The sequence below is a fragment of the Camelina sativa genome, chromosome 13, assembly GCF_000633955.1.
Source record: "Camelina sativa cultivar DH55 chromosome 13, Cs, whole genome shotgun sequence".
NCBI classification, from domain to species: Eukaryota; Viridiplantae; Streptophyta; class Magnoliopsida; order Brassicales; family Brassicaceae; genus Camelina; species Camelina sativa.
The window spans coordinates 1,167,026-1,186,027 of NC_025697.1; the positions used below are offsets into that span (position 1 = coordinate 1,167,026).

Below are 19,002 nucleotides of genomic sequence, written 5' to 3' on the forward strand. Positions count from 1 at the left end.
TTTTTTTTTTTTTTTTTGTGGAAGCTTCCGGATTTTTGTGGTAATCATATGAAAATCTGAAAGCTCTACGGAAATTAGAAAACTCGCCGCCGTTCACCGCAGAGGAAGTGATATCTGAGGCCGAGATACGATTACCGAAGAAAAAATATGACCATCGTGAAAAGGATGACGCAGCCAATGACCTCACGAGATGAACCACCATGGCCGGAGCTCAGGGAGAGAGAAGTCGGAATGTTCTCGACTAATGACTTAATGTAACCCGGTACAGTGTTTTAGAATACGCACCGTTTACACGTTAACACATCTTACCGTTTTCCTTTATAATTCTAACAATACGTGCCGTTTTAAGCTGGCCATATAATAACGGCCTCAAGATCGAATTGCATGTACATTATGAGTACATATTATTATGAGTGAATTCAATTCGATTTTAGAAAATGAGTACAAGAGAGTCATCTCTTAAAATAATAATAATAATTTAATTCAATATTTATGTTAATGTGTATTTTTATCAATTATGATAGCATAATATGCTGTTAAAATCACAATTTAACTCAATAATCATGTTAATGTATATATTTTGTTAAAATAATATTTATTGTAACTTAATATTCATATTAATATACATTTTTGTTAATTATGACAGCATAACATGAGCATAATAGTTTTTATTAGAATAATAATAATTTAATTCAATATTCATGTTAATTGTACATTTTTGTTAATTTTGACAGCATAACGGCCCAATCAGTTTAGAAGGCAGTGACACCAGTTTAGAAGGCAGTGACACCAACACTTCTGAGACTGTATTAGGACATGATGCATGCTATATAATGTTTCTTGTCCGTATATGTATATACTACTTTATGATTTGAGATAATGAGAAGATAATTTTCAAGATTAATAGGATGAATTGTTGTATTGTAACAAGTTGTATATATATATATATGTATATATGGTTCTCATAAGAAAATGTTTGTCTTATTATCATTATTATTATTATTATCTCTTTTTTTAAATATATATATATATATATATTGTCTTATTTACTCAGTCATTGTGCTGTCCGAGACACAATTTTTTGTTTCTTTGTTATTATGCTAATTAGATATTCTAAAAAGATAAACAAGAGTTAATTAAATAAATCTGATCCTCACCGTGCGCATGTACGAGCTTGAAGGATGAATGATGGAAGCACCAGATCTAAGTCGAGGAGATTACAACACTATGTAGTGTGTTACTAAGTTATATGGGATTTGTTTTCAGCTTCCTAGCATCCGTTTATTCGTTTTATTTTTATAAACTTTCTCGATTGAGCTATTAATTCTTTGAATCATGTAATAGCTCCGATTGTTTATATAAGGATGACTTGTTGGGAATGAAATAGTATTTCAATGGTACTGTACGTAGTTGATCTTGTAGAAAGATTTAATTTTGCTACATGTCAAATGGACTAATACGTCTTTTCTATAGACATCCAATGCAAAAGTGATCAGAAACCAAAACTCATACTTTTGATCAGTTTAGATATAGAGAACTCTTAATGGAAACATCTTTCCTGTGGAAGGTCTTCTCAAGGATCGATATACAGCAAACTGTTTTGATGTCATCTCCTTACTTAATGGAAACGTTTTGGACAAGACAACATCTTTCCTGTTGGGTTATACTTTCCAGGCTGCAATTCATGCCTTGTGGCGGGAGCGCAATGCTCGGCGACATGGGGAGACACCGGTTCAGGAAGCTACGATCCTTCAACAGCTTGACAAAACTGTCCGCAACCGACTCAGCACCATAGGAGGGGGCCATCTTCTTCAACCATGGTTTGCTGCTTCGCTCTATCGAGTATAATTAATAGTAATGTAATTTATTTTTCTATGGTTTTAACAGTATCAAAAAGTTTAAAACAAGCTATGTAAAGTTTATTTCTTTTGAATATAATTTAACATTTATTCAAAAAAAGATATAAAGAACTCTTTGTGAACTTGTTAAATAGTTAGTATATTGGAGGTTCACTTGAAATCTATCTATGTCTATCAATATCATTCAAATACTTCTTTGATTGTTGCCTTGCCTCGCAATCGCATATCTTTTTCACTCTGCTTTAAGTACTAGTGGAGGATATTAAAAAAAATTAAAAATTGATATTATGTTTTTTTAAAGAGAATTTGTTAAAAATAACATTTTAAGATATTCTTTTGAAAAATACATATTTTTTGAATATTTTTATTTTTGCCATATTTTACAAAATTACAATATATTAAATTATTTTTTAGAATTTTTTTAGGTTTGGGTTGTCTATTTTACGAATAGTTTTAAAGGGATATAATTTAGTGTTTGGGATTTATAATTTAGAATTTAATTATTTTATATATTAATAATGCGTATTTTTAAAAATAGAGATAATGAAAGAGTATTTTTTGAAAAATGACATAGGAAAATATTATTTTTTAAAAATGCACCTTAAAAAAAATCAATTTAAATATAGATCTATTTGTAAATCCATTATTTTATAATTAATCCCCTTCTATTCAGACNATTAATCCCCTTTTCTATTCAGATATATATATTTTTTTTTGTTATTTATTTTTTTATCTCAACGATGCTTACTAGTTGCACGCCCTTTGAACTGAAGATCTAGAGAAGCAAAGGGGGATGTACTGAACTCTGAATTCGCTTTGATGGAATGTTTCTGAGTTTCAGATTCAATTGAATATTCGAAGAAAGGAATCAACTTAGTCAACAGAGATGGAGGAGGAGACAGAAACTAGGGTTTTTCTACCAAACGAACAACATGAAGAAGAAGAAGAAGAACCATCGTTACCACGTTCCATGGTGATCTCTCTTTACCTAGGCTATTTTCTTGCTCGATGGGGTGCAAGGTCTGATCAAATCTTCTTAGATTAATCTTAATATGTAACATGAGTTTCGCTAAGATTTTTTACTTTGAATGTATATGAATTTGCAGAACTTGGGAATTCTCTGTTGCTTTGTATATGATTTACCTCTGGCCAAACTCTCTGTTTCTCACTGCCATGTACGGTGTTGTTGAGTCCGGTTCCGCTGCCATCTTTGGTCCCATTGTAGGCCAGATGATCGATAGGATGAGCTATGTTAAAGTTCTTAGACTCTGGCTTGTTACTCAAAACCTCTCCTTCATTGTTGCTGGTGGTGCAGTCGTTGCTTTGCTAGTAGTTCCTGATCTCAAGTCTCAGAATTTCTCTGTTTTCGCAACATTGGTCGTGTTGACGAATCTTTCTGGCGCTATTGGAGTACTCTCCACTCTTGCTGGCACTATTCTAATCGAACGTGACTGGTATAATTTAAGGTTCTTATAAAGGTTCACGTCATAATGGCATTGTAACTCCACTTTTTGATATGAGAGAGTATGTTGTTGTTTCAATTACAGGGTTGTGGTTATGTCGGAAGGTCATTCACCAGCGGTTTTAACGAGAATGAATTCGGTAATTAGGGGAATTGACTTGAGCTCGAAGCTACTGTCTCCGGTTATTACTGGTTTGATCATTAGCTTTGTTTCTCTTAGAGCATCAGCTATCACGTTCGCAGCTTGGGCTACTATAACAGTGTGGGTTGAGTATTGGCTCTTTATCTCTGTGTATAACGGTGTTCCTGCGATAGTACAAAGCGATGAGAGAAGGAGTTTAAGGCTGTCTCAATCGCAAACGGAAGAGAGGGATATTGCATCAAGTTATTATGTTCCTCTTTTACAAGGAACAACCAAAGATGAGTCTTATGGGAACATGCAACGTAGAAGCGGGATCTTGAGGATTCTTGATAGAATCACTGAGTCCTCTTTTGTTGGTGCGTGGAGGAATTATCTCAATCAAGAAATAGTGCTCCCTGGAGTTGCTCTAGCTCTATTGTTCTTCACTGTTCTCAGGTTTCTTTTACCCTCTCTTCTCAGCTCATTGTGTTTGGTTTTTGGTTTTCCATATATATAGTTTTCTTATGAGACAGCTTTGGAACATTGATGACGGCGACATTGGAGTGGAAAGGTATACCTACTTATATCATTGGTTTAGGCAGAGGAATCAGTGCGGGTGTTGGACTAGCTGCTACCCTCGTGTACCCTCTCATGCAGTCACGCCTCTCACCTCTCAGAACCGGACTATGGTCCTTCTGGTCTCAGGTATATGATTATAATCATAATTTGACATAGCTAATCAATGCAACAAGGGTAAGCTTCCTGGATTTACTAAGAAAACAGGGGAGAACAGAACACCACTTTATCTGAACTGGTCTTTGATTTTATATGAATATGTTATCAAAGTGGGGTTCTTGTTTCTGTAGTGGACCTGTCTTTTAGTCTGTGTTGGATCCATTTGGGTGGAAAAGGAGAAATTAGCATCATACATGCTTATGTCTGGAGTTGCTGCTTCTAGGCTTGGCTTGTGGATGTTCGATCTAGCGGTAATTCAACAAATGCAGGTACGAATTCAAACCTGAAAAATTGGTTTTGCTCTGTTTAACTATTGCTTCAAAATCTTTGGTCTTTGATGAGTATGTGATGCTTCTGGGAACATTGGTTTAGGATCTTGTCCCGGAACCAGACCGTTGTGTGGTTGGAGGTGTACGGAACTCGTTGCAAGCGGCTCTTGACTTGATGGCTAATATTTTGGGTATTATTGTATCTAATCCTAAGGTAAATCAACACCACTAAATCTTGATCAATAATTTCTCTTTCGTTTTTTTTTTCATAATGTTTGTTACATTTGGTTTTTAAATGTGAGTTCAGGATTTTTGGATGTTGACGTTGATCTCATTTGCTACGGTTTCGTTAGCTGGAGTACTCTACACAATTCATCTCTACCGTGTCCGAAAGCATCTATTCCACTTCGAGAAGATTCCTTTATTGAACAAGTGTCTTGTTTCATGAAAAATGTACGTCCATGTTTAAGATGCAAAAATAGTTGAACTAGACGACATGTTGTATATGAAAGTGTTACAATGAAGGGGGTATTATCTTTGTTTTGATAGCAAATAGTGAGATTAGTCTCATAATCTTTAAGTTTGGGTAACAATCGATTCAGTAACCCACGAGAGAGTATCATATGTCTCAACCTTCTTCGACTTTGGGTGTCCTCTCAACGTATAGAATCTTCTGACCTACTTGTCACATTCAAATAGTTATCAAAACCTTAAAACATTACTCAATCGATTTCTAAGAGATTTGGTATTTAATTTAGTCACCTTTATATTTTTGTTCTTCAGATCAAAACTACAACTATTCAAACATGGTTACCTCAAATCTCTTTGACCGTTGAAAGAAAAACAAAAAAAAAAGCCTGAAAATGTTTTACCTAATAACCTTCAGTTCAAATTATTCATGGCTCGTCCAGCACTATCCTCGCTTTCAAACTGATCAATGAAAGCAAATCCTTGTGACTGTCCTCTAAAATCATTTGTTATAACCGATTTTGTAACCTTAATTTCCAAAATCCGAAAACATCAGAATTAACATTTCTTTAGAGACTTGGGCCTTTTTTAGATAAAGTTAAAATAGGGTCTTAAAGATCCTTTTAATTATGTCTTGGACGGAAGGTAAACTAAATAATAACTCATGCTAACAATTAAAACTCTATACTATTTTAATTATCTACTAGGTTCCGACCCGCACGTACGTGCGGGGTTATGTTTATAAATAAAATTAATTTTGTATATATAATCAAACTTATACTAATTGAGATTTTAGTTTGATATTTGGTTTAGTTGTTTAATGTTTGAAAATTTAAAATAATAATGATTTCACCAGTATCTTAAAATTTGGAACAACATAACGGTTGGACTGGTAACAAACTAAATCCAATAAATGTTTTGTTAGATTCTATTAAATTTGTGAAGTATCAAATTGGATATATAACCGCTAACAGCGATGAAAACCCGTTTGAAACATATACAAATATTTAGGATGGCCGTAACTCTCTTTTCGTTTTGTCAAAAGTTCTATTATGTCTTACACCCGTTCTCAAATTTTAGTTGCATAACAGAAAGCATTCCCAATATGGGACATTCCGGATATGGGAAAATTTTGTTTTTCCGATTGTAAATAGGAGGGGACCGGACGAAAACATAAATTCTTGAACTCTTGTATGAAATAAACATAAATATATTTCATAGTATATCTATATATCATATGTTTTAATATAAATATTACGAAATTAATTGACTTCTTTATTCTTACTATTTTATATATGTTTCACCTATATTAGATTATGTTTTTTTAAATACTTTTAACTGTTATAGAACATATTTTATGTTTTTTTTTGAACTTATGCTAGTTCAATTGAAAATAATAAGATTTATTTCAAAAAAAATAAATGTATTTTAATATTTAATAGAACACGTCAAGAATTAAAATTATTTATTTAGTTTGTTAAAACATATTTATATAGTATAACGTCATTAACCCAAAATTTTGTCATTTGGTTTATGAATATTTGGGTGTTTGAGTGTTAATCAGTACTTTAAGATTTGGATTAGAATTTTTTATACCATGAGTCATCGTTACCTTGAATATTTCATTAGAGATTTAAGGTAACCATGACTTAAAAGTCTATAAAAATTTAAAAAGTATTGAGATTAACACTCAAACACTCAAATTTCAAGGAAAAATTTAATAGACTTTTTAAAGATAACATGATTTAAAAACAAATTTCAAAGTGTTCATGTTATAAAATTTTACTGCCATGTGTGTATTTTTTTTTCTTTTCCATATACATCCCAAATTATAGTGTCATTTTAATAAAGACTGTTAACATCATATATTTGGAAAAATAAGAAAATAATATATTAATACATACAACTGATTACAATATAGTCATGGAAGATTAATTGTACTTATATAGATTATGTATACATACCCCTTGCTGTATTTGCTGGTTTCAAAAGTTAATTAATGTTAATGCAAAGCTCAACTACATACTCTAATAAGAATTTCCTACAGAGGTTTCTTAAAATAAATATATATAAAAACTGAAGAAAACAAACACTAATATATTATTTTGTGACTTAGCGAGTTCATATAAAAATGTGGACTTCTTTAAAGCAATCAAATGTAATTTTATTGTTTTGCAGATGCTATGTCAATTGGATGAACACCCGTTCATACCACAATCTTCTCTTATATACAATCTCTAGGTAGAAAAATGTATGCTTTCAAAAAATATCTTGATTTGTATATGCTTATATACACGACAAAAAACTATAAATTTAACAAATCATAAGAATCATAAATCATAAACTGGACATTGAACATAGTATTGACGAACTAAAAAAAAGAATATAGTAGATGTTAGCAAGAGGTATATTATGCATACTCAATACAGATGCACTTTATATTTTATTTTTGCAGAAAAAAAATAGATACAAAAATAGTATTAGAGTGGTGTATAATTGTATATGTTTCCTAAATTTTAGGAATTTGGTAAATAATTACTGATTTTATTTCAAGATTTCTTAAAATAAATCATCTATTTAAATTTAAGTTAAGTTAATTTCATAAATACTATTCAAAATTAATGAGATTCATTTGTTATGGAAATCTTGTTAAATAATAAGCTACATTTTTGTTATGTTATTAATTGCGGAAAACTCTTATTATTTTATCAAATTTTAATAACTATATAAATTCAAGAAATTATTAATAGAAATCATTTCATTTTTATTATAAGATTTTAAATTTGATTTTGTAATCTTGTTGGCTTTAATTTCATTTAGAAAACTATACATGTTTAATATTTTATTTAGAAAAATATTTGGAAAACGTAATATATTCGAAATTAATTATTTATGTTTTATACCCATATCAAAAAATAGATACCAAATCTATAACCAATTATAAAAAAGTTAATTATTTATTTCTTTAATAGTTGTTACCATTGTTTTAAGGAAGTTTAATTTTTTTATTATTATGTAGGCAAATGGGTCTGTTTGGCAACATGGATATATGTTATGTTTTTTCTTTTTTTTTTTATCCCTAAGTGTACTCTCCAATTAATAGTATAGATAGAAAAACAAAGATGTCTTCAAAAAAATCACGTGCACTGCTCGACGATAATTTTTCGTCTTACTACGACGATGGAGACTAAAGACGGGGAGTCGCGGACCACTGCCCATATTGGCATATGGCTATTGATGGGAATATAATCAGATAAGTCATTGCTCTTCCACGGCTCACGTTTTCAATCGGCTATAACAACCATATGAAGACAAGGTCTTGTTGTTTTTACGTTGTTAGACGAATATCTTATTGTTTGATTATATATATTTTGTGAAAACGTTTTTTTGTAGTATATAGTTGGTAGTATATAGTTTATAATCAATCTATTAAAGATTATAAATAGATTGGAATAGGTAATCTATTTATGAATAGCAGGTACGTAAACTTGCATACTACTATATGTAACTATGCTTAGGGTATATATAATATAAAAATAGACTAAAAAACAAAATTATTATATAAAATTGATTCCAGTATTTATTATTGCAAACGCTCTCATATATCATGATTTTCATATTCTGTTTTCTTCCCGTTAATTTTTTTTTTGTCTTATAGAAAGACACATAGAAATCCAGAAATGGTCCAATTTTTTTTTAATATCTATTTTGTCTTATTGTATATTTAACAAAAAAAAACAGAAAGATTTTTTCTTATACAAAATATATTAAATATGTTTCACTAGCTAGTATTAAGTAAGAAAAAACTCTTAAATAAATTTAGTTTGAATCATATACACAAATATTTTCTCAAATAACACATATTTCCCACACAAATTGATGCAATGTTTTTTGTTCTTAACCCAAATAAATGCAATACTTTGAGCTTATACTTTTTTTTCAGTTATTTATGTAAACAGATTCACTTAAAGTTCTTAAACATCTAAGATTCTAAATTACAAAGTTAATAGATGATCATCCAGCGTTACGTGAATAATCAGTTTCGGGAACATGCTTTTTTTGGCATATTATTTACGAGTGATGATGTGATACTTTAGGATTTTCTCTTGAATATATATAAATAATTTAAAAAACCTTTAGTTATACCGAAACGTTTTCTTTGCACCCATTTATATTTAAACTTCTTTTAAAGAAAATCCAGTTCTCTGATTTTTTTTTCTTTTAACTCATCTCCTTCACATACACTGTCTTTCGCAACAGAAGGAAAAAAAATCAAAAATGGATTCCGTGATAAAACTCGTAGTCCCACTTTTACTCGTCTTTTTCTCTTCTCTCCTCTTTGGTAATTCACAATTTATCTTATATATTTTTCATTAGAATGAATTTTCTAAAATCTATATGACTAATTTTAGAAGTTACAATTTGTTCCATTTATTTTGGCAGGAGACATCACTGGAGTGGAGAGCTCAAAGCATCAGCAGGAGCAGCAGTACTCGTACGGTTCAACAAAGCTGTTTGCGTTTGGAGATTCTTACGTCGATACCGGAAACATAAAGAAACAGGAAGCTGTAGCCCCATGGGCATTCCCTTATGGTAACACATACCCCGGTACACCCTCCGGCCGTTTCTCTGACGGCCGTGTCTCTACCGATTATCTAGGTACGTACCTCTATGAACGTAACTAAAACGTTATCTTCATCGACTTCACTTCTTTTTAATACTGACCATAGATAAACTAGATAAAGACTCTAAATTCCGATGAATTGCTGAAATAAATATTATTAGTCTGATGCCAAAATGTTAGGAAGAATTGATGTACTTTACTCCTATTGATATTTTCAAAAGAAAGAAAAACTTCTATTTTCAATAGATCTTAAATGGGCTTTGTCAACAACTATTTCATGTTATATCAATGTAACGTTCAAGATGTTGTTTGTAACTTTGTATTATGCGCTAGTCATCAACTTTGTTTATATATATATCTCTATCTAATAATTGAATTATAGTATTGTTGAAGTTAATGTTAATAATAGTAGCCAACCCTATATACTCCTGAATTTGAAATTTCATTATTTTTTTTTCAATTCATTAATATATTTAATGGTCTGCTCATTAATGTTGCTTATTTACTTATTTGTAATCAAAAACCTGTTTATAAAAACGCAATTACGTTACGTTGGCGGATGTGTGCAGCCACCAAAGTACTGAAGATAAAAACACCCATCCCTTATCAATGGAAAGATCACGCGGGACACGAACGGTTACAGTACGGAATGAACTTTGCGGTCGGAGGAACCGGAGTCTTCAAAACTACGAGTTCAAATCTCAATATGACGTATCAGATTAATCTCTTTGAGCAAGTCATCGGCGATGTCTACTCTCCATCCGACCTTTCTTCTTCCCTCGCTCTCGTCAGTGTTGCAGGCAACGACTATTTAACTTACGTCGCCGAACATGGCGGCGTAGACTTAGTAAGGAAACACGATTTCTTATATACTCATTTAATTAGATTTTATTAATTATTTTTGAAAATTACAACTGAAAACAAAAACAAATAAAATTCTTCTTAATCCATATATAGAACTAATTTAGTTATAAGCTTTTTTTGCATTTTTTGCACACAAAAAAAAGTTATAAGTGTCATGCTCTTCCAATCTTGATCGTAAATTTAGATCCTATATGATATAAAGATTGTTTACTTGATTCTTGATTCTTATTACAGGGCATCTTTATATTCATGAAGCAAGTCATCCATCAAACCGAGGTGAACTTGAGGCGGATCCATGCCTTGGGGGTGAAAAAGGTAGCAATACCGTTATTGCAGCCGCTCGGGTGCCTCCCCCTCTTCGCCAAAGCCTCCTCTTACCAGAAGTGCAACGACATTATAAACGCGTTTGTAATCATACACAACAACGAGTTAAAGAAAGTAGTGGCCAACCTCAACAAGGAGACCAAGCAGTCGACTTTCATGGTCATTGACTACTACAACGCCTTCTTGACCGTCTTCAATAATAAAGGAGAGAAGCCAGGTAAGAGAAATAAAACAAATATCCTTGAAAGCCATATTTTCCAAGGCTTATGTTGTGAGTAAATTGGTTTATGGAAATGTAGGGAGTCAAAAGTTTGAAACTCCTTACAAAGCATGTTGCGGAGGCCTTTGCGGGTCTGTGGACAAGAACGGCCAGAAGAATTATACCTTATGCGATGATCCTATGTCTTCTTTCTTCTGGGATGGACTTCACCCTACTCAGGAAGGATGGAAATCGGTTTACTCCGTTTTAAATCTAACAGCATTATCGAACTGATCGAAAACCTAACTGTGTTTAAGATTTCAAAATTTCTTCATATATTTCGTACTTAAAGTGTTTTCTGTTTTTATAGTTGTTATGTCTATTGTTTCAATGAAAGATTTAGAACAAGAATGTAAAGAATTACTCTCTTTATTCAGCAAAAGGAAATCTTACACAAAAACCTTAAAGCTTTCTCTCTCAAGTTCTAAAACTTCTCTCTCTAAACTCATAGGTTTACCACAAGCTTTGGCAACTCTATATATAGAGATAGTTCTCCTAAAACTATTTGGGATTAGATATCTCCTAATCTCATTAGAACTTATTACAACTGTTTATTCTAGATGTCTCCTAAAATAACTCTAATCCTAATCTTTATTAGGATTACTTCTTCTGCAAGTCACACTTCAAGCTTAACCCAACAATCTTCCCTCTAAGCTTGAAATCCTTCTTTGACAGTTCATGAACTCCGATGAGGTTCCTCATATTCTTGAATTTGATCTTGTCGAGAGCCTTGGTTAACACATCAGCCTTCTGTTCGATCCCGGGAACATGTACCACATCAACTTGTCCATTTTCAACACACTCCCGTATGAAGTGATATCTTCGGTGAATGTGTTTGCTGCGACCATGGAAGACAGGATTCTTTGTGAGAGCAATGGCAGACTTGTTGTCTACACAAATTGTTATTTTCTCACACGTTGTTCCAGTAATCTCAGCGAGTAACTCTTGTAGCCAAATGGCTTGCTTAGCAGCTTCTGTTGCTGCCATAAACTCGGCTTCACAAGAGGATAGCGCCACCACCTGTTGCTTCTGAGAACACCATGTGATAGGACATTCATTGAGATAAAACACATGACCAGCAGTACTTCTCCCATCATCCACATCCACACTATGACTGCTGTCACTGTATCCTATTAGTCCTGTTTGAGTTCCTGGTTTGAAGTGTAGACCATAGCCAGAAGTGCCTTGAAGATATCTCAGAATCTGCTTCAGTGCGGCTCCGTGTGATTCTCTAGGTTCCTGCAAATAACGACTCAGAATTCCAACAGAGTATGATAGGTCTGGTCGAGTATGGAGCAAATATCTCAGACAGCCAATACTTCTTCTATAAGCTCGTTCATCAATGCGCTTTGGATCTTGAGTTTTTGAAAGCTCCAGACCCGGTTCCATTGGCAACAAAACAGAGTTACACTCACTCATTCCGGTCTCTTCAAGAATTTTCTTTGCATACTTTTCCTGTCTTAACACGATCCCGTTCTCACTTTGGCAAACCTCAATGCCAAGATAGTAGGTGAGTCTTCCTAAATCACTCATTTCGAATTTTCCAGCCATCTCATTCTTGAAATCAGAAATCAGTTTCAATGATGAACCTGTGACAAGAAGATCGTCTACGTAGACTGCCACAATCAGAAGATGTTCATTGTTCTGTTTTCTGTAAAGAGATGGTTCTTTACTGCATTTTTCGAATTTTAGCTCACTGAGAATGCTGTTAAGCTTGATGTTCCAGGCACGAGGTGCTTGTTTCAGTCCGTAGAGGGCCTTATGTAGCTTGTACACCTTTTCTTCATGGTCTTTCACGACAAACCTTTCTGGTTGAGTGACGTAGACATCTTCTTGCAAGTCTCCGTGGAGGAATGCGGTCTTCACATCAAGATGATGTACTTCCCAGCTTCTGGAGGCTGCTAAGGCAAGAATAGAGCGAATTGTTTCGATTCTAGCAACGGGGGCAAAGACTTCTTCAAAGTCGATCCCATGTTTTTGTACATAGCCTTTAGCTACAAGCCTTGCCTTGTACTTGTTTATGCTATTGTCTATGTTCCGTTTTAGTTTAAACACCCACTTCAGGCCAATTGGTTTTACTCCGAAAGGTAGCTCAACTAAACTCCATGTCTTGTTCTTTATTATGCTTGACAATTCATCCTCACAAGCGTCTCTCCATACCTTCAACTCGCTTGCTTCCTGGAAATTCCATGGTTCTTCATTAACTGCTAGTAGAAGAGTTTCTCCTTCTATGTCTGATAACAGGACATAATCATTGAGATAGATAGGCCTTTTAACTTGTCTTGTTGACTGTCTCAACATTTGAGGTTGTTCTTCCACAGTAGCTTGCTCCTCTGCAGTTTCATTATCACTCCCCTCTATGTCATTTTCGTCACCTTCTGTGTCTGCTCCTTCTTCTCTGTTTTCTTCTGCGTTTGTTTCATTCTCTGTTACAGCAGCTGTGTTGAAAACATTACTGATGCTGAGAGTAAATGTGCCTGAATCAGCAGAGTCCTTCTCAGAGTTGTTCCATTTCCAGCTATTGAGCTCATCGAACACAACATCTCTACTAACCACAACCTTCTTGTTTGAAGGATCAAACAATCTGTATGCCTTTGAGCCTGGTTCAGTACCAAGATATACGAGCATCCTAGATCTATCTTCAAGCTTCCTGAGATGTGGTGTTTCAATTTTGGCATAGGCCACACAGCCAAACACTCGTAGATGCTCCACATTAGGTTTCTTTGCCTTGAATACTTCATATGGTGTTTGGTTGATCAGACTCCTTGTTCCTACTCTATTAATGACATAGGTTGCGTGCCTTACTGCCTCTCCGCATAGATAGTTTGGCATATCTAAATGCTTCAGAAGGCTTCTAGTCATTTCAAAGAGTGTCCTGTTCCGTCTCTCCACAACCCCATTCTGTTGTGGAGTGTATGGTGCTGTGAGGTGTCTGTTTATGCCCTCCTTCTCACAAAATGCTTGAAACTCGTGAGACATGAATTCTCCTCCTCGGTCTGTCCGGAATGTCTTGATTGTGGTTCCAGCTTCATTCTCAACTAGTGACTTGAAGATCTTGAATTTTTCAAACGCTTCATTTTTCTCTTTTAGGAGAATAGACCACATATACCGTGAATGATCATCGATCAGGACAAAGACATAACGTTTTTGTGCAGCTGTAGGAGGTGTGATTGGACCGCAAAGATCTCCGTGAATCAGTTCCAAGGTTTGTGTTGCTCTAGAAGATGTTGCTTTGGGAAATGTTTGTCTTGTCTGTTTTCCAAGTAGACAAGAAGCACAAGTGTCCTTTTCTGTTGGTGCACTAGGGATTCCAGTAACTAGCTCTTTCACAACCATCGTTTTTATAGTGTCAGTGCTAATGTGTCCTAGTCGTGCATGCCACAAGTTTGAATCTGATGAGGTTGTAAGTTGCAGGCACTTTGTGTTTTCAACTTCCAATTTTACCTTGTACAATCTATTTCTCGACCTTGTTGTTTTAACCAATAGATGTCCATCTCTGTCGTGTATGGTGAGGAGGTCTTCTTTCATTCTTACGTCGCAACCTGATTCCGTTGCTTGTCCCAAGCTTATGATGTTACTTTTTAACCCCGGTATGTAGTAAACGTCTACAAGCTTCTTTCTTTCTCCTCCTCTTGTAATAAACAGAATTGATCCTTTCCCTTTTATGTCTATGTGAGAGTCATCACCAAATCGAACTCGTCCTGTGACCATAGGGTTCATTTTGAAAAACAGAGTATGGTTTCTGGTCATATGGTTACTGGCTCCATTGTCCAAGTACCAAGTATTCTCTGAGCAGTCTTCTTCAAAATCCATAGGTTTCACATTTTTTTCATTTAGGTACACTACCTCATGCATCATCAAAGAGTCGGCTTCATGGGTGTTGTCTTCTTCTTCCTTTTGGGCGCTTTCTTGTGCTTTGATCAGTTTGAGCAGACGATCTGGACAGTTGGAGGCATAATGACCAACTTTGTCACAACGGTAACAGGTAACCTTGGATTTGTCCTTCTGTTGATATCCAGACCTTCCTCGTCCTCTACCTCTCCCACGGTTTGAACCTCTTCCTCTGCCACCATCATAGTATCCTTCATATGAGTCAGAGTTAACATACATGAGCTTGCTCTGACTCTCTTGTGAATCATCTTCTTCTTTGATTCTTTCTTCATAGGTCTTTAATCTTCCAACGATGTCTTCAAAGGTGGTTGTCTTCAAATCTAGGACTTGTTCAAGGGCTGCAGTGATGTGTATATATTTCTTCCTCGGTAGGCTCTTAAGAAACTTTTTCACAATCTTGATCTCTTCAATAGTTTCACCTAAGGAGGCTGATTTTGTAGAAATTTCAGAAAGTTTGCCTACAAAATCGTCGATTGACTCAGTTTCTTTCATTGTGAGTCTATCAAATTCGGCCATGAGGGTTTGTAATCTTGCTTCTCTTACTCTTTCAGCACCAAGATTCCTAGCTTTGATGGAGTCCCATACACCTTTTGCAGTCTTCTGTTCACCAACCTGCAGGATCATTGATTCTGGAATAGACTGAAATAGAAGTGCTCTTGCTAGGTCGTTCTTTTCTTCTTCTTCTGTTCCAGGATCAATCGCTTCCCACACCTTGTGTACTCGTAACGCAACATTCATTCGCATCTCCCACACCATATAGTTGATTGATGTCAGCATCGGGCATTGTATGGAGGACCGGACGTTTTCCTTTGCCTTGTTGGTCATCTCAACGATTTCACTCATCTCTCGAATAAGACTTGTTTCAGAATCTTAAAACCTGAGTAGCTCTGATACCAATTATTGTTTCAATGAAAGATTTAGAACAAGAATGTAAAGAATTACTCTCTTTATTCAGCAAAAGGAAATCTTACACAAAAACCTTAAAGCTTTCTCTCTCAAGTTCTAAAACTTCTCTCTCTAAACTCATAGGTTTACCACAAGCTTTGGCAACTCTATATATAGAGATAGTTCTCCTAAAACTATTTGGGATTAGATATCTCCTAATCTCATTAGAACTTATTACAACTGTTTATTCTAGATGTCTCCTAAAATAACTCTAATCCTAATCTTTATTAGGATTACTTCTTCTGCAAGTCACACTTCAAGCTTAGCCCAACAATGTCTACGTCTTTTGAGTGTGTCTTTCTATCATTCCTGCTTGCAAGGCTTTGTGCCTCTATCATTTTATTTTGTGTTTAAGAATAAAAGTGTAACCTTTAAGATTGGAATAAAACACTCTTTGTATTATGCTCTGTCTTACACACTCTGTTTCTAGTTAAAGATTGCGTTATACTACTTATGGGATCTTTTTTATCCTTGGTTCCACACAACAAGTTTATTAACAAAGTTTCAGATGACTAAGAGAGATGGAGAGGAAAAAAGAAAAGGGTAGCAACTTTTTTTTTAGTATAGTTGACCATTCCATAAAAAAAATATATATATTTACCGTATTATTACCAATAAGATCAAACATACTAAGACAAATCATTCGGTTATGTAAACTTGGTTTTGTTTAAAAGTGACGCTTATTTGTTTATACTTTTAATATTGTTACCAACTACTGTATATGTTTGACCAAAAAAAACTACTGTATATATACAAGGTTAATAAACTTGTTTTCATCACAAGAAAAATTTACCACAGATGTACTGTCTGCTTTGGTGTCTACGTATAGAGAAAAAAATCCTATTATTTCTTGTTTTTAGCATAAGTGCACGAATAATTGGTAACTGGTACAGAGAACAAAAATTAATCGTAAAAAGTTGACGAACCTATGAACCTAAATCTTCTAACCATCAAAAATATACAGTAAAACCTCTATAAATTAATAATGTTGAGACCAAGACATTTTATTAATTGATAGTGATATTAATTTATAGATATATTTTTAATTGTTTTTTTTAATTATGAATTGGAACAATTATAGCAAAATAAGATTAAACTTTCGGATGTTATAAATTTTATGGTTTAGGAATTGAACTTGTAATATTTATAAAGCATTATTGACAATAAATTACAAATACTATAAACAAATTGACTTATACACATGACATACATAAATTCAAATTTATGAATAATAATAATATTAATTCTCATATTTTAATAATCTGTCTAATTATCAAATTGTAAATGATGCATATCTAAAAATTAAAACTTTAAAATTTAATTATTTGTATGACATGTTATAAAATATTTTAGAGATATCATTATAGTTTGAAAATACAACATTACAAATGTTCTATAGAAATGAGTTTTAGGAGAAACATACACTATTATATCAGTATATATATATATATATATATATATATATATAAATTTACATGATTATTAATTTATGATATTATTGGGACCATATTTTACATTGAGATTTCAAAAAAATTATTATCTTATTATCTTATCGAATATTGTTAATTTTTACACTGGCCCGACTTGAGACTAGCAAAATTTATTAATTTATAATAATTATTAATTTATAGAGTATTAATTTATAGAGGTTTTACTGTAAATAATAATGAAGTTTAAATGGTTTAACCCATACCGACCATGGCTTAAAAAAAGGAATTAATATATACTGCATTATCTTCCAAAAAAACGTGACTGTCTTATCAAAGTTCAGTATAGAGTCGTGTTTCCGCAAAACGCTAGTCGGATATTAGTCAAGTTGATTTCGTTGAATATTTTCTATTATTTCAGAAATATATTTTATAATCCAACCTTCTCAAGTTATATGATATGGTTATTAATAAAATTATTTTAGAGAATATGAAAAAGAAAATCTAAAAAGTGATAACTCATATACTACCAAAGTACCAATAACAAGAATCTAAAAAGACTGTCCCCGATAAATCTCTCGTCTTACTACAACGATTGAGACCACGCGAAGACGCGGACCACTTCCCATATGGGCGGCATATGGCTACTGATGCGAACAAAATCAGAAATCCATCGTTTTTCCACGGCTCACGTTTTAAATGGGCTATCACAACGATATATATGAAGACAAGGTCTTGTTGTTTTTACTTTCGTAAAGGACAAGGTCTCATTGTCTGATTATAGATATTTTTTTAAGACGTTTCTAGTAGTATAGTTCGTAGTATGAGATCTAAATGTTAGAAGAATATACCTTATCTGATTATGTAATTGTTGTTATAAAAGAAAAATCAATATTGTAAAGATAAAAACAAATTATAAGAGATCATCTATATATAAATAGCAGGTTGAATGTGATCATACTTTAGGATTTATCGTTGATTATATAATTTTGAAAAAAAAAACTTTAGTTATACCGAAACGTGTTTTTTGCACCCATGATTCCAGTATGGTGGATCTATAAATAAGAATACCCTTAAGTTCAGTTCTCTAAGTTTCATCTTTTAACTCATCTCCCTTACATACTCTCTCTTTCACAAAAGAAGCAAATTTCGAAAATGAATTCCTTGATAACTCTCGTCGTCCCACTTTTACTCGTCTTTTTTTCTTCTCTCCTCTTTGGTAGTTCACAGTTATCTTATACTTTTTTCATTAGAGTAGAATATATGACTAATTTTAGAAGTTAAAATTTTGTATTTAATTATTTTGGCAGGAGACATCACTGGAGTGGAGAGCTCAAAGCACCATCATCAGCATCAGCGTAACTCATACAGTTCAACAAAGCTGTTTGTCTTTGGAAATTCTAACGTCGATACCGGAAACCTGCCGAAAAATTTATCTGAAGCATGGAGTGTCCCTTATGGTATCACATACCCCGGTACACCATCCGGCCGTTACTGTGACGGCCGTGTCTCTACCGATTCTCTAGGTACGTGCCTCTATGAACGTAACTAAAACATATCGATATTACTTCTTTTAATACGTACTGACCATAGATCTACCGGATGAGGACTAAGTTCCGAGGAATTGATCGATGAAATAATTACTATATATTGGTCTGATACTAAAATGTTAGAAAGAATTTGCTATTTTACTCATATTTGCAGTGTCACGTTCTAGTTGATTGTATTATGCGCTAGGCATCGGAAAAACTTGG

The 19,002-nt window shown here is 33.5% G+C and overlaps 3 protein-coding genes across 3 annotated transcripts in view; all 3 read left to right on the forward strand.

Annotated features, from left to right (window-relative positions):
* LOC104734382 (solute carrier family 40 member 2) lies at positions 2,642–4,984 on the forward strand. Its single transcript, XM_010453936.1, has 7 exons — positions 2,642–2,879; positions 2,966–3,313; positions 3,407–3,898; positions 3,976–4,147; positions 4,309–4,446; positions 4,550–4,660; positions 4,754–4,984. The coding sequence occupies exons 1-7, from the start codon at positions 2,746–2,748 to the stop codon at positions 4,892–4,894; spliced, it is 1,536 nt and encodes a 511-aa protein (XP_010452238.1). The 5' UTR covers positions 2,642–2,745; the 3' UTR covers positions 4,895–4,984.
* On the forward strand, positions 9,072–11,294 carry LOC104734383 (GDSL esterase/lipase At5g03610-like). The gene is made up of 5 exons (XM_010453937.2): positions 9,072–9,256; positions 9,358–9,573; positions 10,108–10,385; positions 10,637–10,943; positions 11,026–11,294. The coding sequence occupies exons 1-5, from the start codon at positions 9,193–9,195 to the stop codon at positions 11,217–11,219; spliced, it is 1,059 nt and encodes a 352-aa protein (XP_010452239.1). The 5' UTR covers positions 9,072–9,192; the 3' UTR covers positions 11,220–11,294.
* LOC104734384 (GDSL esterase/lipase At5g03610) overlaps positions 18,216–19,002 on the forward strand; it is a 2,735-nt gene continuing 1,948 nt past the window's right edge. The window contains exons 1-2 of the mRNA XM_010453938.2: positions 18,216–18,467; positions 18,559–18,774. Of these exons, the coding sequence (XP_010452240.1) occupies positions 18,404–18,467; positions 18,559–18,774 (280 nt within the window). The 5' untranslated portion in view covers positions 18,216–18,403. The remainder of the gene's footprint in view (positions 18,468–18,558; positions 18,775–19,002) is intronic.

Coding starts and splice junctions, on each gene's coding strand:
- LOC104734382 (XM_010453936.1), top strand. CDS start 2,746: ATGGAGGAGGAGACAGAAACTAGGGTTTTTCTACCAAACGAACAACAT. Junction 3,899..3,975: donor TTGTTCTTCACTGTTCTCAG/GTTTCTTTTACC, acceptor CTTATGAGACAG/CTTTGGAACATTGATGACGG. Junction 4,447..4,549: donor CGGTAATTCAACAAATGCAG/GTACGAATTCAA, acceptor ACATTGGTTTAG/GATCTTGTCCCGGAACCAGA.
- LOC104734383 (XM_010453937.2), top strand. CDS start 9,193: ATGGATTCCGTGATAAAACTCGTAGTCCCACTTTTACTCGTCTTTTTC. Junction 9,257..9,357: donor TTTCTCTTCTCTCCTCTTTG/GTAATTCACAAT, acceptor TTATTTTGGCAG/GAGACATCACTGGAGTGGAG. Junction 10,944..11,025: donor TAATAAAGGAGAGAAGCCAG/GTAAGAGAAATA, acceptor ATGGAAATGTAG/GGAGTCAAAAGTTTGAAACT.